The 19,989-nt window shown below is 37.6% G+C and overlaps 1 protein-coding gene across 4 annotated transcripts in view; it reads right to left on the bottom strand.

The window, feature by feature from the left end:
• Window positions 1-19,989, bottom strand: part of NHS (NHS actin remodeling regulator) — a 160,442-nt gene that overhangs the window by 13,674 nt on the left and 126,779 nt on the right. Inside the window, exons 1-5 of one of the 4 annotated variants that reach the window (XM_072136312.1) lie at window positions 19,344-19,497; window positions 8,612-8,764; window positions 5,171-5,310; window positions 2,100-2,162; window positions 62-251 (exon numbers count right to left, since the gene is read on the bottom strand). In XM_072136312.1, coding sequence (XP_071992413.1) covers window positions 62-251; window positions 2,100-2,162; window positions 5,171-5,310; window positions 8,612-8,764; window positions 19,344-19,377 — 580 coding nt within the window. In that variant the 5' untranslated portion in view covers window positions 19,378-19,497. Of the gene's footprint in view, window positions 1-61; window positions 252-1,094; window positions 2,058-2,099; window positions 2,163-5,170; window positions 5,311-8,611; window positions 8,765-19,343; window positions 19,498-19,989 lie in introns of those variants that run through there. The other 3 variants (XM_072136310.1, XM_072136311.1, XM_072136313.1) reach the window with 3 other exon arrangements.

Raw genomic sequence — 19,989 nt, forward strand, 5'->3', positions numbered from 1 at the left:
CCTGTACTGTGGGAGCTGTATATAGGGGAAAAAATTTGACTAAAAAGGTGAAAATACTTACCAGAAACATTGATAGGGATAATGCAAGAAGTGATCACTTGGGAATCTTGTTTCATCTTCTCCTCAGGTGTGGGGAGAGGTAATACTTTATTCCAGTTAGTCTGTTTATCCAGTGTAGATGGGACATTAGGGATTGGATTTTTTGGCCGCTGACCTAAAAGCATATCATCTTCCTCCTGAGGTGGATGGGCCTGTAAAATGAATACATGTATAATGAGTTAATGTTAGTACCTGTATAGTGAGCTTAACCACTTGTCGGGTTGTAATTGTCCTCGGTTTCCCATTCTCTTTTATCACCAGTGGTGATAATGGGAGCTATCCTTAGTGACAGCTCAGCTCTCTATTGTGAAGACTGTCCTGGAAGTGGAATCTAGAGAAGCCACATAAATGCTAATCCGAAAACTATTCCTTCAGATTTCGGCAACAGTGGTTCTTATACTGTACATACTACAGGATTGAGGGTACTTCTGTAAAAAAACTAGTCTGATCTTCTCAAAGAGATGTAAGTACTTATGTATTATCCCCTGACAAGAATTCATTATTGTATAGTTGTAACCACTTAAGACAATAATAATATACCTATCATATCTGTTAAGAGGGAAAACATGTAATATCTATACACATAAAATATAAAATAAAAATTGTTAGTTAGACAGCAGGTAAAGATACAATGGAAAAAGAAAACATAATACATGAGATAGAATAGAATAGAAAATATAAAGCAAGCAAGATGTAAAGGGAAATGTAGGATATATTTTCTTTTGATCCGTAAATGATGTATTTTACAATCCATGCTGTCCAAGTGTGCAGCCTGGGATCTTTATTACATGTCATTGTTTTGTACAGTTCACTCACTCGCTGAGTTAAATATAAGACTTGTGTTTTCATTGTAACTATTGCCTATTGTTTATTCTCAAATAAACATTCCTCTGTGTGGTGACTATTATTTTTACAAGGCACCATGGCTGACAAATCTTCACTTTCACAAACCACACACACTAAGAGATGTTAACAAAATCCATGGTGACACTTACCTTCGCAGTATTTTCAGTCCGTATAAACTCAATGGCACATAAAATGTGATTTTAAGCTAACTTTGCTGAAAGACCTAAATCTTTTTCCGTCTCCAACTTCAGCTTTTGTGTCCATTCCCAGCAGACATGAATAGGGCATACAAACTCCAAGTACAAAAGACTGTTTCCTAGGTAACATGGGTAAAAGTTTGCTGCACTCTAAAGGGAAATTCTGGAATGTGTTGTCAATTCCTTCCCTGAATTACAAAAGTTAATATCACTAGCATGTTGCCCTACACAGCCAACATGGAATGGTTTTATAAATATCACATACATGTCAGATCCATAAATAATAGTGCACTTATGAGTGATCTTATAAATTCATAATGGTTTCAAAGAAAGGTCTCATATGAAGCAGCTTTTAGAAAAGCCTTTTGGGAAGGAGGAGTCTAACTGGTCCACCAACAACTTGTAAACGGAACCACTCTAGAATATTTCGGAAACTAAATCCCCCACATGTTCTTATAGGACAATGGTAACATTTTCCAAATAGTGCTTCAGAGAGTCCTTTAGAACATAAGGCTTGTATTGCTGATGTATAAAAACATTTTTAAGGCAATAGGCCAACCTTAAAATTACAGACCATAATATTGTTGTGTAGTGGTCTTTAATAGCACCTGGAACTCATTTTTGTGGGTTTATACTGCTCTACCATTTATTTTCACGTGCAAATAATCTTTCCAATTAGAAAGGGGCTAGTTAGGACACCAATTGCAAATTACTTTTTAGCACCACCCCTTCAGCAGCACTATGTCTATGCTAGACACATATGTGTCATATAAGTCAGGGGAGCCATGATGCCAGCTTGTTTTAGGATGGTGATCCTAAAAGTTCCATTGTCATAGTCATTCAGTTACAAAGAATTAGTAAAGAATTGGAGGGGAGAGAAGAAGATAAAGGTAGTAAGAAGAAGATTAGTATAAAACTAAAGGACTTGGACAGTAGAACACTTCATCTTTCCAATACCTTTCTACTCCATGGGGTCAAATGGCAACATTCAGTGGGGGAGGGCGGACGGGTTCTGTTAAACTAAGAACATAAATGTGGGAATCATTAAAAACATGCACAGATGGTAAAAATAACCATAAATCTTAAAACTCAAGTAAAAAACATGCATAAGATGAATGAAAACAAGTGATCAATGAAAACAAAGTGATCATAAAACAAAGGATATATACTTGGGCACATTTACACTGGGTGGTGCTTAACCATGCATACTGTAGGGCATAAGGATATGTGTCTGTAGCTGGCAAACCAACAGAGTGTTTATGTGGGTGACATATCATTTGTTATGGGTTCTTCGTGTGACATGAGTAATCCATTAGATGTAAAAATTAAGTCACTGTATAGGATATGAAATGTAGTTCCCTGCCACAGGAAATACATTTAGAGAAGGTATAGCCTGACAGATTTGTCACAACACTGTGGCCAAATACTAATGCTAGCAGACTCCCCAATGTATTGACCTATTGAAATGAAGTATTTTCGAATTCTCTTTTGGCTCCGCTACTGCACTATTATGGGTTGGTGCAGTGAAGTGAATGCAACAGAGCTTTAAAGGGGCTGTCTGGAAATATAAAATCCTCTATTTGTATTCAGAAGCTGAAAGAGACGGGTGGCACCGCAGGGGAATTTATATTCCTAGACAACCCCTTTAAGGAGAAATTAGAGAATCCATGTGCCATATCTAGACAAAACACTATTTTTTATTTGTACCTGGAGCACGAGGTTGTCCAACTCAAACACCCTCCCCCTACTATATCGTTGTGTCTGCACCAGTCTTTTATCTAAGTTTGCACCAAAAAAGGGTCTTGTGAGCTTCCGCATGTATTTATAAAGTGTATGGGCCAATTTTGTGTCACAGTTGCGCTCTGTGACACTTTGAAAAACCATGCAGGTAAAGGGCGTGGTAGTAGTGTTTAGTCTGATTTAGCGGTATACTTATTACTGTATTGCGCCACAATTTTGTCGCAACAGCATGAAGAAAAGTGCACCAAGAAAAAAGTGCAGCTGTGTGCACATCCTAAAAAACAAGCCCTTGCACCACTAAGGAAGATTGCATCAGTTTTCATATATTTGGGCTATCCACACATATTGAATGCAACAATGTGTGTGAATAAAAAGAAAAAACTATACTCATCCTTTCTTTTTTTGCAAGTCCTCGGCTGACAACCTCAGCAGCCCTGGTGAATCCATGAATGTTTACTATGGGAAGATGTCAATAGTGACATGCTGCTTGTTTGCAACTTCCCACAGATGACCTGCAGTCAGATTCAGAGAGGAGGGGACCAAAATATGAGAGCAGGGGGCCAAAATTTGAAAGGCCACAATAAGGAGAGAAGGCCACAGTATGAGAGGAGGTTCCACAATATCAGAGAGGACAGGGAGTCACAATATGAGAGTGGACATGGGACCACAATATGGGGGGAGGAGGGGAACAATATGAGGGGGGTGGAGGACAGGAGGCCACAATATGAGGAGGATGAAGGCCAAAAGGCCAAAATATGAGGACGATGAAGGAGAGGGGGACACAATATGAGGAAAGTTGGACGGCAGAGGCCACAATATGAGGGGGTGAAGGACAGTGTCCACAATATTAGGGGGATTGGGGACAGGAGGCCACATTATGATGGATGACAGGAAGCCACAATATGAAGGCAATGGAGGACAGGGGGCTGCAATATGAGAAGGATAGAGGACAGTACACCACAATATGACGGGGATGGAGTACGGGAGGCCATATGAGAGAGGATGAAGGACATAGGTGCACACTATGAAGTGGATGGAGGACAGTGTCCACAATATGAGAGGAATGAAGGACAATGTCCACAATATAAGAGGATTGGAGGACAAGAGGCCACAATATGAGGAGTAGAAGGGAGAGAAGCAGGGGTACAGAAAGTTTGAGCATTATAAGTTTGGGAAGATAAATAAAAGTGGGAAAACAAAAATAAAGGAAGGATCAAATTAATGAGGGGACATTATATGTTGCTGAGTTGCATTATGGGGTATTACATGGGTCCATAGGGAGTTGGCCACAGAAAAGGGGCATTATTCTTTGTAGGACCATTAAGGACAATACTATACTATGTTTGGTGGTTTGGAAAAGGGCAGGACATTGAGCATGGTTTATGAAAAAAGGCCCAAAACTTGGGAGGTATGCAACTATTGAAGCTACAACAATGGTTACTTGAGGATCTATAGTTATGTGTTGAGTAGGACAACTCCACTGATTTTGAGTAGGTATGCAGGACTTTAAAATTGATAAGCTTTACTTATGGTCCTTCAATAATAAGTATTGTCTGGTGGATGTCTGCCTCTACAAATTCCAGCTGATAAGCTGCTTGAGGCACAGCTCCTATAAGTATGGTTAAAGTTCAGTCCCTTTTACTTTGTTGAGACAGAGAGGCAGTAATTCATAATACTGGAACTGCCACCACAAGATACAGAGCCATGCCCGGTAAACAATGAAATGGAGTTAATATTTGAGGGGTGGGGGAAGGAATAGTCAGATTCTTAACAATGTAATAATAATAGTTTATTCTCAGAAAAGCCCATACATTTAAAGAGTCCTGGAAAACCACTTTAAAAAACTGTTACTGTTTACACAAAAGTTGATGGAAAAAGTATCTTTTATAAGGGTTTTCCTAGACTATTATATTGATGACCCACAAACAGGGTATATCACATCAGACTCCCGGTTCCCCCACAATCTGCAGCTGAGCTAGTTATGTGCTTGACAAGCCGTGTGACTGATAAACATGATGTCACTGGCCTGGGCAGCAGAGGAAACCCCTCACAGTGTGCCACTGCCGCTATAAGCAGGTGATCGTGGGATACTGGACTCCCACCAGTCCTAAGGATCTTAATAAACCACTTTACGTGATGAATGTGGCCTTGCCATATTTTCAAGCAGAATGTTCTGTTTCCAGTATGTCCAGACCCAAAAATAATGGGTAGTACTTTTTTTTTGCTTTCTATCTCCAAACAATTTTTAAGTTATATTTTTACCCAAACAGAAAAATTAGACATCTTACTGGTACAATGTGATGTTCCTGTCGTTCCTTTACTTCACGTCTTTTAATAGTATGAGCTGCTGGATATGAAGGAAACGGAGGTGCGGCAAAACCAGAGCCCATAAACCGTCTTTCTCTGTTGTCTGCACGGGTCCGCTGCTCTGTTTATGAGAAAAGAGGAATATTTTTTATTATTAATAATTGTTATTTTGAGAGCTCTTCAAAAAATATTGCAATCTTATCCAGGAAAATGTAATCGAGACAACAAGACTTCTGAAAGCTTAGATATGCGGCATAATCCCGAGTTAACAGGGTCTGCATGTTGTTGTTCCTGTTTTCCACAAGATGGCAGACAAGCTTTGAAGATGTTGCTTAAACCAAGCGTTCCAAATCTAATCATTAAAGGGGTTTTCCCATTTCAGCAAATTATTGTTATTGTTTGTATAATAAAAATGTATACAATTTTCCAATATACCTTCTGTATAAATTCCTCACAGTTTTCTAGATCTCTGCTTGCTGTCATTCTATAGGAAGCTTCTATGTTAACTTTCAGTGGACAGAAATCTGACCATGGTCACACAGGTGCACGTCTCGTTATATCACACATCTCTGATTACTCTGTGTGATATAACAAGTCGTGCACCTGTGTGACCGTGGTCAGATTTCTGTCCACTGGAAGTAAACATTCTAAACTTTTTATAGAAGGACAGCAAGCAGAGATGTAAAAAACAGTGAGGAAAGTATATTGGAAAATTGTATAACCTTTTAGAATATAAACAATAACATTAATTTGCTGAAATGGGAACACCCCTTTAATTATTGATATGTGTTTTTCTTGCAACCATATAATTTACTATAATCAATCACTGATCTTAGCAAAATTTAGGCGAAACTGTATAAATGACTAGTGCAAGAAAACTTTGGAGTATACTTTTTAAAGGAAAAATATTTCTTTGTTGTGTTTTTATTCTCTTGTTCTACAATGTGCATAAATTATCCTAGATAGAGATAGATACAGAATCTGATAAAGTTTCTATCAACTTAACTCCTTATAGTAAGGCTACATATTACAAGGTGCAAGCGATTGGCCATATGCCACACCTTGCAGCCCATCTGACATTGGTGGGTGAGGGATGCTGGACCTGCCAATGTCCTGTGTTGCAAAAATGCACTACACCATGAATGTGCCCAATAGAAGACAATGGGGCTGTGAGTTAGCTGCAATTTGTGCATGAGACCTTATATTTACTTATTGAGATCCAAGGAGAGTTTTCTAAACATAGTCTGTTCTGATGCAGGGGTATAGATAAGCTGTAGCATCATCTATTGACAGTAGTTATGATAGTGTTTTCTGTAGAGGTGTCATATTGTAACCATGTCTGTCTTATTCATGATGTAAAAAATCTCAACAGAATTGGCAAATACCAGTCTATTAATAAGTCTACTGTGCTTAGTAAAATTTGCAGGATGCAGTCATGTTTACTAAAAATCCCTAACAAATATGTCTAACATAAACACGTGGTTAATAAATGGGTCATTTTCTGGTGACACATCTTTAAAAAAATTAACCACATGGATTTAGTGGTTTTAACACAGTCATATTTAGACACTGGCGTGTGCCCCCTGAAGTGGGATCTGTTCTTTATTTAGCTGTGAATGACTTATTTTTCCTGAAAAGGGACTAGTAAAATTTGCAAATGAGATTCAGGTGTTCCTGTGTACATCACAGAAGGCTGTTCTGGCTCCATCATCTGCTAATTATTCACCCCTTCCTTTGGCACTTATGCCACTTCTCTTCCTTGCCTACCAGAGAAAGGATCCTGTTTCATAGGGGAAGCTCCTACATGTAAGTAGTTAATACTACTACATCCATATGGTTGATTCCTTTTAAATTATAGCCTCTCCTTATCTATCTGTTGTGAAGAGAGGCTTTCAGACACATAGGAACATCACGTGCACAATAGAACAAAAAATAAAAAATATCAAAATATATGACCCTGAGCTGAAACATCAAAGAGGAAAGCAAAGCACTTGCTAGAAATTATGGTGATCGGAGGAGTAGGTAGTAGAACAAAGATTTCTTTGAACAAACTATGCTAAGTACAGGCAGTCCCCGGGTTACATACAAGATAGGGTCCATAGGTTTGTTCTTAAGTTGAATTTGTATTTAAGTCGAAACTGTATACTTTAAAATTGTAGATCAAGACAAAAAAATTTTTTTGCCCCAGTGATAATTGGAGTTTCAAAATTTATTTCTGTAATGGGACCAAGGATTATCAATAAGGCTTCATTACAGACACCTTACAGCTTATAATTGCAGCTTGGGACTAAAGTAAAGCATCCAGGGCGCTTCACCAGAGATCACAGTGGGCAGAGGGGTTCGTCTTTACCAAGGGGTTGTCTGTAAGTCGGGTGTCCTTAAGTAGGGGACCGCCTTTATAGAGGAATCACAGTTACTACCAATGGATTAGGGATGTTATTTGACACATAAGTGGGAAAATGACCATTTAATAACATTTTTTCAACATTGTAACAAAAGTATACCTTGCAAACCACACTACATACAATCTTTACTTAAAGGGCACCTGTCACCGTGTCAATCGTTTCCAACAAAACTATATATCAATATGCTTAGCTCCTTCTGCTGCCTACATATTACACTGCATTTTCATGGTAACAGGTTACCTTTAAATCTCCAAGCTCAGGAATTGATTAACAATGGAATAAATCTAAAAAACATCTAACTGATATTGTACTAGATGTTCTTGTCCCTGACAAGTACTTGGCATTCCTCATTTATTACATATGTGACATTTATTGCGATTTAATCCTATTTCCCCCAATTTCTCAACTTCTTTTCCTCTTCTCACCTGATTTATAGACAGGATAATGCACAGCTTGGTGGGAACTTTACAGTGTAAGAAGGACAGTGCACTACAAAAAGGAGAATGACTCTGCTACATGAAAGTTTTTATATATTTTTATAATTGCTGTATCACAACACAGGAGACTTAACTGTGGATCCTACACTAACTGAAAGTAAAACATTGTGAAAAGAAATGGAGCATTCATTGCTTCTCTTTTACCAATACTTCATACAGTTAGGGCTGTTGGAGGCAGACTACTTCCCTTTGACATGTGTATTGGAAATGCTTATATTCCATGGGTTTTAGATTATGTTGTTCTACCTTGAAATGCATTCTGTGCTAGTGTCCCAGAAATTGATAGGAAACGCATTTAAACAATAAAAATCAGTAAAACTAACTAAATCCATAAACTAACAAAAAATGCACCAAGAGATTAAATATATATAATTATTAACTTTACGAATACATTTTTATTTAAAACTAATAATTAATTTTATCATATGGCCTAGACCACATGAGGTTGTTGTTGTTCAATGGAAGCACGGCAGCATGTTACTAAATAAATCTGTCATTAAATAATTCAGACATATCTTACCCCTCCGCAGGGCTCGCAGACTTTGCTTGGCATGGCGGTGCAACTCCTCCACACAGGGGGGTCTAGTTGTAGGTAAGAAAATGTTTCTCTGCTGATGCCAGGATGTCTTGTAATAAACATTGAGTTTGCTCTCAGCATCCAGGTTTGAGACAGCTGGGAATAAAATAATAAAAATTACTTAATGGTGACTTTCTTTGGTCATTTTGAGAGAAGCACATAACATCCACAATACATCCTGGGGCCAATTTATTAATAGAAATGGGGAACTCCCCTTCCACCCCAAATACAAATGGCATACATAGCATATTTATTAACTGTTTTAGGCACTTCATGAATCTTGTCTAAAAAGGGGTCTGAAGCTAATGCGATATAGGGAGAAACACTGGTCAACAATAACGAACCAACACTAAGCCAACTGGATTATCATCAGACACATTTTATTGGGCTTTCTATATTTAAAGAAATAAACTATTTTTTACCATTTTAGTATAATCTACATAATTTTATGTTATTGCAATAAAAGGTCTGTGTAAAAAAGAAAGGCTTTCTTATCACTGGTTCCCTGTGGCTGCCAATGTGCTGTACATGTATTTGCTAGAGAAAAACAAAGAATACATGTAACAGATGAGAAGCTTCAAATGTCAGATGTAATTTATGGCTTTCCAAGGACTGCTATCTCATGTGAATACTTAACCCCAAAGCTTCCTCTAAGAGTGGAACCAAACTGTCTAGCATCAAAGAACTTTGCATGATGAAGTATAGCACTTGACTAAACACGAAGCAAGGTACCAAAGATCACTGTGTCCACAACAAAAATATACTGAATACTATATAACTGCTAATATTCTTGTCAGATACATCAGAATTAACATCTATCGCGTATTGAACATATCGTAAGAATAAGTACACTTGGAAGGGCTAGTTCACAGAGTATGGAAATGCTTAATGTAGCACACAGATATTTACCACACATATAATATCACTGTGACACAAGGCAGGCCCATCTTATGTATTATATATAATTGTTACCCATACACCTTCGATTGCTTTTACATGAATTGTCATTTGGGGTGACAGATATTCCTCCAGACCACTGTGGCCAATGATTCATGTGGTCTGAATGGAGAGTGGGCCACTGGAGCTAGAACAAGGTTTCATAGTTACAATTCAACATGTCCAATCCTTTCTTCCGTTGACAGAATCTATTGGAAAGAGTTAGGATGGATGGTGTCACTGAAGTCCGTATATTACTGCCTAACAGCTAAAAGTTTTCAAAAGAAAATGGCTATTGTGTGAAAGAGATGTACCTAGGCTTCTCTGTTATTTATGGCAACAATTCTGATGACTGTACAGTATAGCTCTGTCTTGAGTGAAGTGGCTTGATAACACCACTAATGGAATCTATCATTAAAAGCATGTTCCCCTGTAAACCCCCGAGCTAACCCCTGGAAGATACCAATAAAATATGTTTTATGCTGCAATACAATAGCGGGGCATATGTGTGTGTACAAATGTCACACAGTGGACAAAGCTGAAAAAAATTCAATTAAAGATCTTTTTATTAACATTCATTTTTAACAATTATTTTGCAATAAGACACCATGTTAGAACTTAATTATAAGCAATAAATCAGCATTACCTATATTTTTATATGCTTTTCAGTCTGCAGGCTAGCTGCCTTTACTAAGATTGGCCCACATTTACTACTGCACCAGTTTTCTGTCAGACTTTGCACGTTCTTTTATGTGCTTGCACAGATATTTAAAAAATGCCTGAACCACATATTTGTCACCAGCGAACCTATTCTTCATGTAGCACAAATTTTTGCACTGAAATGCATGTACTGGTGCTCAGTTGGACAGTTCGACACATTTATCATGCAAAGTGCGTCAGAAGTGTGTTGCACACCGATGCACCGAAAAAATGTTGGTGTACTCTGTCAGAGCAGTGCAGGGAGCGCCAGATTCATACAGAATGTGCACCAAAAATCCAGAATCCGGTGCACCCTGCACACTAACAAGTAAACTACACATAGTACAGTTTGCACAGTTTTTAGTAAATGTGGGCACACATTATATGATGTTTGGCTTTGCCTCCTATAACACGCCTCATTACACTACAAGGGGAGGGGGATTGCCTTATTACATGATGACATATCCATGTTACCAATTAATAGACTGCCACCAACATGCTGACAAAATGGCTCATGCCTTTCTGTGGTGCTCACCTATTCGTGTGATCTCCTGGTGCTATTTTAGCTAGTTAACTAAAAACTAAGAAAAATTTGCTTATGATGAATTACTAAGTTCTTGCTAATAAAACAGTTTGTTTATCCTGATGTTTTTGTACTCAATATTGCTATAAATATAATTAATTATGTAGAACCTACGTATATAGCATTTTTTGTGTAAAAATTATAGCAAAAAAAAAGTGTTAACAATGAATTAAAAAACACTACCAAAACTATTGTTAAATGCTATACAACACAATACAAAATACTAAAAAATACAACTTTTTACAAGCATTGGAAATCTTTTAAAGGAAATCTACCACATGGATGCAGTATTCTATACCACAATTACACGCAGGTGTAAGTCCCCTGAAACAGAATCTGTTCTTCTTATGGTATCATTTTCCAGAAGTCCTTTAAAATATGCAAATGAGCCCCAGGGGCTCCTGTCTCCTACACATAAGCCCTGTCTGGCTCCATAGTCTGCTAATTATGACTCTTTGGGTGGAGAGGGAATACTTGGTGTGCAACCTCGAACAGAGCCATACATAATTAGAAGACATAGAAGCCAGAAGGGACTTCTGTGACATAGACATGAGCGCCCCAAGGCCTATTTGCATAATTTTAATAGATAATTTTCTTCAAAACAAGGCCATTAGAAGATAATGGAAGAATGTATTCAGTTTCAGTGGACACACACCAGCCTGTAAGTGTGATTGGTGTAAAATACTGAATCCATGTGGTAGATGGAAACAGCTACAAGTATCTATAGTTCTTCACTGTGGATCCAGAATTAATAATAATAATAATAATAATAAGTCTTTATTCAAATAGCGCCATCCTGTTCTGCAACTCTTTACAGATCATGGGGCGCATATACATATAGTATTTGTGTAATTTTTAGCACTTCATCAGATTATGGCTTCTACAGTAAGTAAGCATTGAAGCTGGGGCAAGCAAGGACACGGCATGCTGGATTCAACATATGAAACCCTTTTCTTCCTGCTGATAGATAAGCCATTAACAGGCACATTTGTGTTTGAGGATGGATTATTGGACATCTGTATACCCCAAATACCATGGTAAGCATACAAGAAATACTACAAATAATAGCCCTATGACTAGTATACACCAAATCCTATACTTTCCAGTAAGATAATGATGCCAGATGTCAGTAATACAGAGCACTTTTACTCTACATATGGTGAATGGTAGCAGAGTCACTGATCAATATCATTTCCCAGAGAATAGGTTTTAGCATGTATGTGGCACAGCACTAAACCCTGATGTCAGGCCTTCACTACATTGAAATGCTGGAAGGTAGTTTGGCTTCTTAGATCATTCAAGCGTGTTTGTTCTAATAATAACTGTACAAAGGGCAAGCAAGATGTATTTCTGCTCTATTTATTTTGCTATATTTCATGGGTTTCCCTCACAGCACTGTCTGGTAGTCATGTTGTTCTCTCTGGATTTCAGCCATTGTTACATTAGCATCCTATATAACGTCTTCACATAGAAACCATTTTATTCTAAACATTTAGATGCTGCCATCACCCATAATTAGATCTATATTTTGATTCTTGCTGTAAGGAGGGTCCATATTTATGACAGGACAATGCATTGCTGTATATACATTGCACATGGATTTAGAGAATCATGAATTATTTTATGTAACATTGAAGGGGTAATGGGGGATAAAACGAAGCAAAATAAAAAAGATGTAGCAATGTCAGCTCTTTTAGATTCCCTTGTTTTTCCCAAAGCTCTTCTCATCCCTCATCCTAACACTGGGATGCCTCTTATAATGTGTTGTGACAGGCAGCACTAGAGAACACACAATGCGTATGTATTAGTAAAAACATGGAGGCATTCAATAATGTATGCACTGCCACACTGCCTTCTCCACAGCATCTTCAAACTGGCAGCTTAGCAGGAAGATACCAAGCACACATGGAAATTCATCTGCATGTCAATCATTAGATGGAAAATATTGCTATTTATACATACAAATAGCAGAAATCTTAAATATGATTTTATTAAAATCCATCTTCCTTTATGGCTATGCTATAAGCATATATCATACCTAGTGAAGTAAAATTAATGCATTTCTCTAAAGAAAACAGGCTCCATCAAAGATGTCTCAAGACACACAGTTTCCATTTACCAGGTTGCACTTTCTAAGATTTCATGGAGTGTCTTTAAACTTAGTAAGCATTTATTAGCTTGACAGTATCCTTATCATATATCTCCTCTACAGGGGTGGATTAAGACTGCCATGAGCCGGGCTGTATGAATATTATAGGCCCTACAAGTCAGGAATTCACTTGCTACATGTGGTACTAGAATCAAGCTTCTTGGGGAATGGAGGATGTGTATATTCTTCTGCTTGCATTCTGTGGTTTCAGGACCTTTAGAGGACCTTCAAAGGTCCTGAAATCTCTCTCTCGGTAATATATTGTACATTACATATAGCCACTCTAATGCTCGTTTATAAATCTACTATTTTTGATTGATATGTCATGACTTAAAGGGGTATTTTCAAGAAGACAAGATTCTTAAATGTACTCAGGAGAACAAAATATCATATTCTCTAATTCAATGTTATTAACAAAATACAGCATTTCACAGATATAACTCCAACCTGTCACTATCAGTCCTGTTGTACACAATTTTGGATGCTCCTGGACCCGACTCTGTGTCTTTTGAATTTAGGGTCAGCAGACATCTTGCTTGCTGAACTGAGCTGCTCTCTACTCTCTAGCTCTGCATTCCAGGAGGAACTCACACAGCACACTCACTTACTGTGGGCAAACAACAGCAGCATTTTGAGGAGAGTAAAGCTACAATCTACAAACAGATAAGATATTTATCTAGGGGAGGGGAGAGGGAGGTATATAGTAGAGCTGACAGTGTGTGCGTGTAGCTGAGATGTAGCAGTGATGAGAATGTTATATGCATGTCATGTATCTCATCATCGCATCTCTGATCTGTCTCTTTCTAGTGTAAGATACTAGTAGAACGTTCAGAAGGTAAATGAAAGTGTATATAAACCTGTACCCTGATAATCTAACCACATTGTCAGCTCACAGAACTAGATGAATCATAATGTGTCTGCTAGAGTGTCCCCTTCCACACCCTGGGATTTTGCACTGATCTCCACTGAGTTATAGGAGCTAAAACAGAAATAAAATTGAGTAAAATTGTGAAGTAAAGAGTTAAAAATGATCTTTATTGTGTATTACTAGGGGATTGTAATTTGAGAATTTTATTTAATGGGCAAATCCCTTTAATTGACAAACACAGTTAGCACATGTTATAGCAAAAAACCCTGTATCACAGGAAAGGGACTTGTTGGCATGTCCCCCAGTAGCCCGAGCACTATTGATAATACTTCTACGAAATAACAAACTATGTCTGACAAATACACAGTGCTCATATAATGTAGCTTCAAGCAATTGCTTATTTTTTTGCGAAGATAAGCAATTGATGTCTATTTCTCTGTACTTACTCCAGACACACTTGGAAATGATCTGTTACAAGCATCTGGGGCGACAGTGGAATGCCCCCTCTGTTCCATGCCCTGCTGTGTTTGTTAGTGATCCGCTTATTCAAGCAGTTGTATATGTATTGAGAAGCCAGAAGTAGCAGAATGGGGAGAAAGGAATCTGATGCTTTTAACTTTTGTATTTTAATTGTGGTTTGTACTTTTTATCTGGTTGGTTTAGAACTGGAAAGTTCAGCACTGTCGTCATTTGTTCTGGATAGGAAACTATGCTGCATAAGCTTAGACAGTAGACATTCATACAAGGACATATTTTGGACACCATGAGTAACTAATAAACCTGGTTCAGTGCAATATCACAAAGCATTCATTTTAATTATGATCACACCAAACCCAACAAAACAGAGGAATTTCCCAATGTTTGTAGATAGGGATTCAATGTTATAATGCAGAGACTCCATAAATCAACTTAAATTCCAGATTATCGAACACATTGAAATGCCAAGGAGAGGAGGGGATCGAGTTGTACTATTAAAGAAGCGTGAATCTTACTGGATTCACACATTACAAACATTACAACCAGGTGGACTCAATCGGGACTATAACATACAAAGCTTTTGTTGATCCTACTACATTCCCAATGTCTAATTAGTTTGTTTTTTACAGAGACGATAGAATTTGCCTGATGCTGACTCGTTGACACCACTACTAAGGATGGGTAAAAAAGCCTGTTCTCTGTGTGCTCTCTAACCTTTTTCCAAGTATCCCCCACCCTAAGTCTCTCATTTTTTCCAATTTTTCATCTTTTCTTGATTTTTATTTTTATAATTTTCCTTTCATCTACCTTTATTTTCTATTAATTTTTTCTTCATCATTACCTCTTTCCCCTTCATATACATTATGCCTCAAAATCCATTCTATACCCATAGCCATCATTGATGCCCAACATTCACCATAATTTTTCTCTTTAATTTTTCTCTTTAATTTTATACACCATGCCCCGATATGATCGACAACCCGGTACCTTCTCCCACTCTGTACTATATTTCCTTTTGCGTTCCATACTTGGAACGCGATTACCGCAACTCCGGAGACTACTGCGCATGTCCGCGCTTGCGTTCCAGCAAATGGAACGCATCTATGACAACTTCCGGTCCTAGACCGGAAGTTGCCGACACGATACCGGAAGTACACTCCCACAATGACGGCTTGGACTTTAAATAGCCGCCGCCAACAGGAGGAGACCAGCGCCACACTCCACTAAGCGGCACAGACCGCTATTCCTTCAGAGCAGCGCTACATTGCTATATGCATACCTCCCTTCACTGGTACCATTTTACAGACTGGTAAGCTGACCTCTTTCCTTTGCATTGTATTTCCTACAGGTGTTTACTTTAAGATTGGACCAGATATGCCTTTCATGAACCTATGAAGACCATTGTATCTATAGCCATTACTTGTCTTTAGCATTGTTTGTTACTACTAGACAACTGCAAATGTTGTACTATAATACCTATTTTGGAGCTTGCTCCCTCTTTTGACGCATTTTGATGTCATTATCGCAATATATCTGTGACTCATTTGTATATATGTAAATAGCCCTTTTTTGGTGTTTATATAACATTTCTGATGCACTTCTTTTTTGTACTATACTCCACAGAGTTTGATAAAGGTCTATTGTTGACCGAAACGTCACGTATAATAGTTTGTATCAATAAAAAAATTCCCTGCAACCTATACAGTGTGACTGGAGTCCAAGATTTTATTATAATGCAGAGACTGACATATATGAATTGCTAATATGATATTTACCGCTTTGGCTACCTATGAATATAACATACTCTTTGCACTATGGAATAATATCACTAGATGAGGACTGTTTGTGTATATCTAACAAATTATTATTATTTCATGGTACAGATTTCTTTTTTGGACACAGTAAATTTACAGAAAATCATTATATGGCTTATTAAGCTCCATACATTTAATTGTCATTTCCAATAGTAGTATTTCCCTAGACCCAAATCAAAGACAACCCAGCCACCATTACTGTGGTCTGCATTGTTGAGGGGGCTCTGCACTGTTGCAGAGTCCTGTGTCATGGACCAATCCCTCTGCTAGGGATGGAATTCCTTACACCATATTGAGATATATTTTAAGGAGTCCCTGCCTCTATAGTAAACAGCAGCCCCCAGAGTGCAAGTCCACAACTCATGTCCGACTTGTTGATCTGATGTTATAAAATGCTATAACAAATGGCAGATAGTAAAGTGATGAATTCAGTATCCAAAAAGAGTGCAATATGGACAATTGATCTTTATAGGTTTATCTAAGTGACCAAGAACATATAGAATATTTACTGTGAGATTGCATTACCATGTATATGCTTTCCAAATATATCATTTAACGTAGCTCCAATGTTGAACTAAACTTTCATTTTTAGTTATATTATAAATGTAGTTCTCTGTTCTTAGAATTATTACAGGATTCAGGAAAATAAAGTATTTTAATAAAATTTCAAGAAACCGTAGACAAAATATCCTAGTGATTAGGATACAAAATCGTCCATGAAATATAGTGATAGACTGGTCAACCAGCATAACCACAACAAAACATAGAAAAGTGTAACCAGTGTAACATATGTGCCTGAGAGTGAATAATAGAGGCAGTAGATTCATTTTTTTCACTTTTTTTAGGTTGCCAAGATCCAAGGATTGTGGTTTGTACACATATTTTCTTCTTGGCTTAGTATCTGTGGCTGGCATTAAGCCTGCATGGTTTGGGATGCTGAAATAACAGTTTGGATTTAACATATCAGAAACTATTCCTTAAAGCTGCTTAACTGAAGAATAAAAATAGAATACCCTTCATCAGAACCAAACATGATAAACTATAGGCACCATGACTGTGATTATCTTCTTATAGTGTTATCCACAACTTCCTTTCTTCTAAAAATCAACTTTTAAAATCATGCTAATGAGCCAGAAGGGCTATGGGTGTCATCAGAACCCTTCCATGTTGTTGCTAAGACTGTTAAATTCTGAAGGAGCATGTTCCTCCTCCCACTGTGTGCTCACTGCTGATGAGATTAAAAGAAGTTCAAGGGAGCAGGGGAGAGGTTGAGAGGGAGATGTGCTGCTGCAGTGTAAGAACAGCCCATTAGGCCAGAGTACAGAAGGCTCCCGTAACACTCCCAAAGACCATCTGATGCAATAGCAAAATTTTAAAAGTTGATTTTAGAAGGAAGGAGGCCATGGATAACCAATATAAGCAGATTACCACAGTGCCTGGATCTATGATCTTGGTTTAAGATGCTAGATTTTGATGGTAGATTCCCTTTATATTGGATGGAATCATTTGACATTAACACTTCACATTATTTTCACAGTATTTTCTCATACTTAGTTTCCACCATTAAAGCATATATCCTACGAGATAGTAAAGAAATGTGGTAACTAGTGTGATTGTGAATATCACTACAGAATAGTAAGTTGGTTAAGAACACCCCATTGGGATTGGGACCCACCCCATTGATTCCTAGAATGAAAGAGATACAAAGTTATATTATCAGTTTTGTGGTTTATAACCTTAATTCTTCATTATATTATTACTGTAAATTTATTGTCCTACTGTGTATTCAGTCATAAGAACTATTTTATAGTCATAATGTGAAAGTCTAATGCTTTTTTAGCTGACTGCAATGAATTACAATACTGATGACAATGCACCCCAAGACTTTAGATTGGCTATTATCAACACATGATCAGTGCGCTAAAAGGGGGGGGGGATTATACAGGATCTGGGCAGGCAGCATATGGGGACTACAATAAAGCAATATACTATCTGGGGGACCACAAGAGAGTGTTATACAATTAACAGAGCCAAAATTGTGTATTATACATTGCAGAAGACAAAGGATGGCAATATGCCAGGTGGGGTTCAAGAGAGAGCCATTATACCAAAGAATACCAAAAGTGGTGATAACGCGGTGTAGGACTTATTGGGCTTATAGACAAAGTTTGATATGTGTAAATTTGATTTGTGTGACTCTTTCCATCTTCTGAATTTGGACATATGCACACATCTATAAACTCTGCTGTAGATTGTATACATACGGTACATGCAAAGACACACAACAAGTTAGATTGAAATACTCAATTGCTTACTGTAATAGCTCTGTCAAATCACAAACAATGCTCAAATGTAGAAGGCTTTAGAGGATTGCAAACAGAGACAATGTAATGCCAAATTTATAGTGAGCAGTAAATAGTATAAAATATGGTTACATGTGGGACTGCATAATCCTTGTATGGTATAAATGAGGTGTTAGACAATGATAGGGATGAGCAACTGATGATTCTCATGTCATCAGTCAAAGAATATTTTATCTTTTCATAAATGAGGGGAGTCCTTGTTAACTATTTCGCAAAATTTATTAAATCATACTGAATAATTTTTGATTTTATAAGCCAATAGACGGAAAATAAATTAGAAGTTCAATATCATATGAGGCTTATTTGCATTTTATAACCACAGCATCCAGTTTATGTGCCTCTTATGCTACAATATGATTATGAATACATGTCATAGTGCTCCTATTGCATTTATATCACTGAAACTTTGTAAGCAACACAAGGTGAAAAAAATATTTCTGTATTTTAGTTTTCAGTCCTGTACATTTTCATGTTAAAGTCTGTACTGTCTGCCTATTGTAGCAAATATAGGAGCCATGGAAGGCACACTGTTTACCTAACTCGTCAGAAGAATTTTATATTTACGTATCTATTCATTGCTATTATAATAGACAATATATTGGACACTCCACAAAGACATATTAACCAGGTGTACCAGTAATGCCATTCTAATATATACTATCCTTGTTTTGCAATATCATTACCAGACAAAAAGCAACATCAAAATTTCAGCATTTCCATCAAAATGTTTTGATAATTCTGTGCAGCCTCACAAAATCAACATTCTAAAATAGAAAAACAAAATACCTCCACTCCTCAGCAAACAGCATCCTAGGGCCATGGCAGAGAACTCAGTTCTGTTTATTTAGGAAGCATTCCAATGCCCGAGAGGCTTCTCTTCTCTTATCCTTAACATAGGCTAAGTCCCAGAGAGATTCTCAGTGTGTTTATAGGCTGACCTGTTTTTAGTACAGAAGGGGTCATGCAGCAGTACCTGCTGGGATATTCATGATATGTTCATGTCCAAACATCTGCTAACCCTAGTGACACCCCTGCCAGATATCCAGATGGTTTAGCTCAAGAATTTGGTCCTTCTAATCTCTTCACAGTCCAGCAGAATGGCAAATCAGACCAGCGAGCAGTAATCCCACAGCTTTTACTCTCAATCACTCATGGCTGTTAACTCAATCCTGTACTCTGTTCAGTACTGTCAAAAAGACCTCATTGACTTGTTTCACTGCCTCACATAGGAGTCGAAGTGATCATGACATACTGTATCTTTCACAGCTACAACGTCATAATACATTGGCGGGCATTTATCAATCCGGGCACAGGGTAGTGCTGGAAATGTGCTATATTTTTCAGTGTGATGTAAGTTTTTGGTGCAAGGGAGTAATGATTTGGCGCACAAGAGCCAGAAAAGTGATGGATTTGCAGTGGTGCTAGAATTTTT

This window comes from Engystomops pustulosus, chromosome 2 (assembly GCF_040894005.1).
Source record: "Engystomops pustulosus chromosome 2, aEngPut4.maternal, whole genome shotgun sequence".
In the NCBI taxonomy this organism is placed as follows: Eukaryota; Metazoa; Chordata; class Amphibia; order Anura; family Leptodactylidae; genus Engystomops; species Engystomops pustulosus.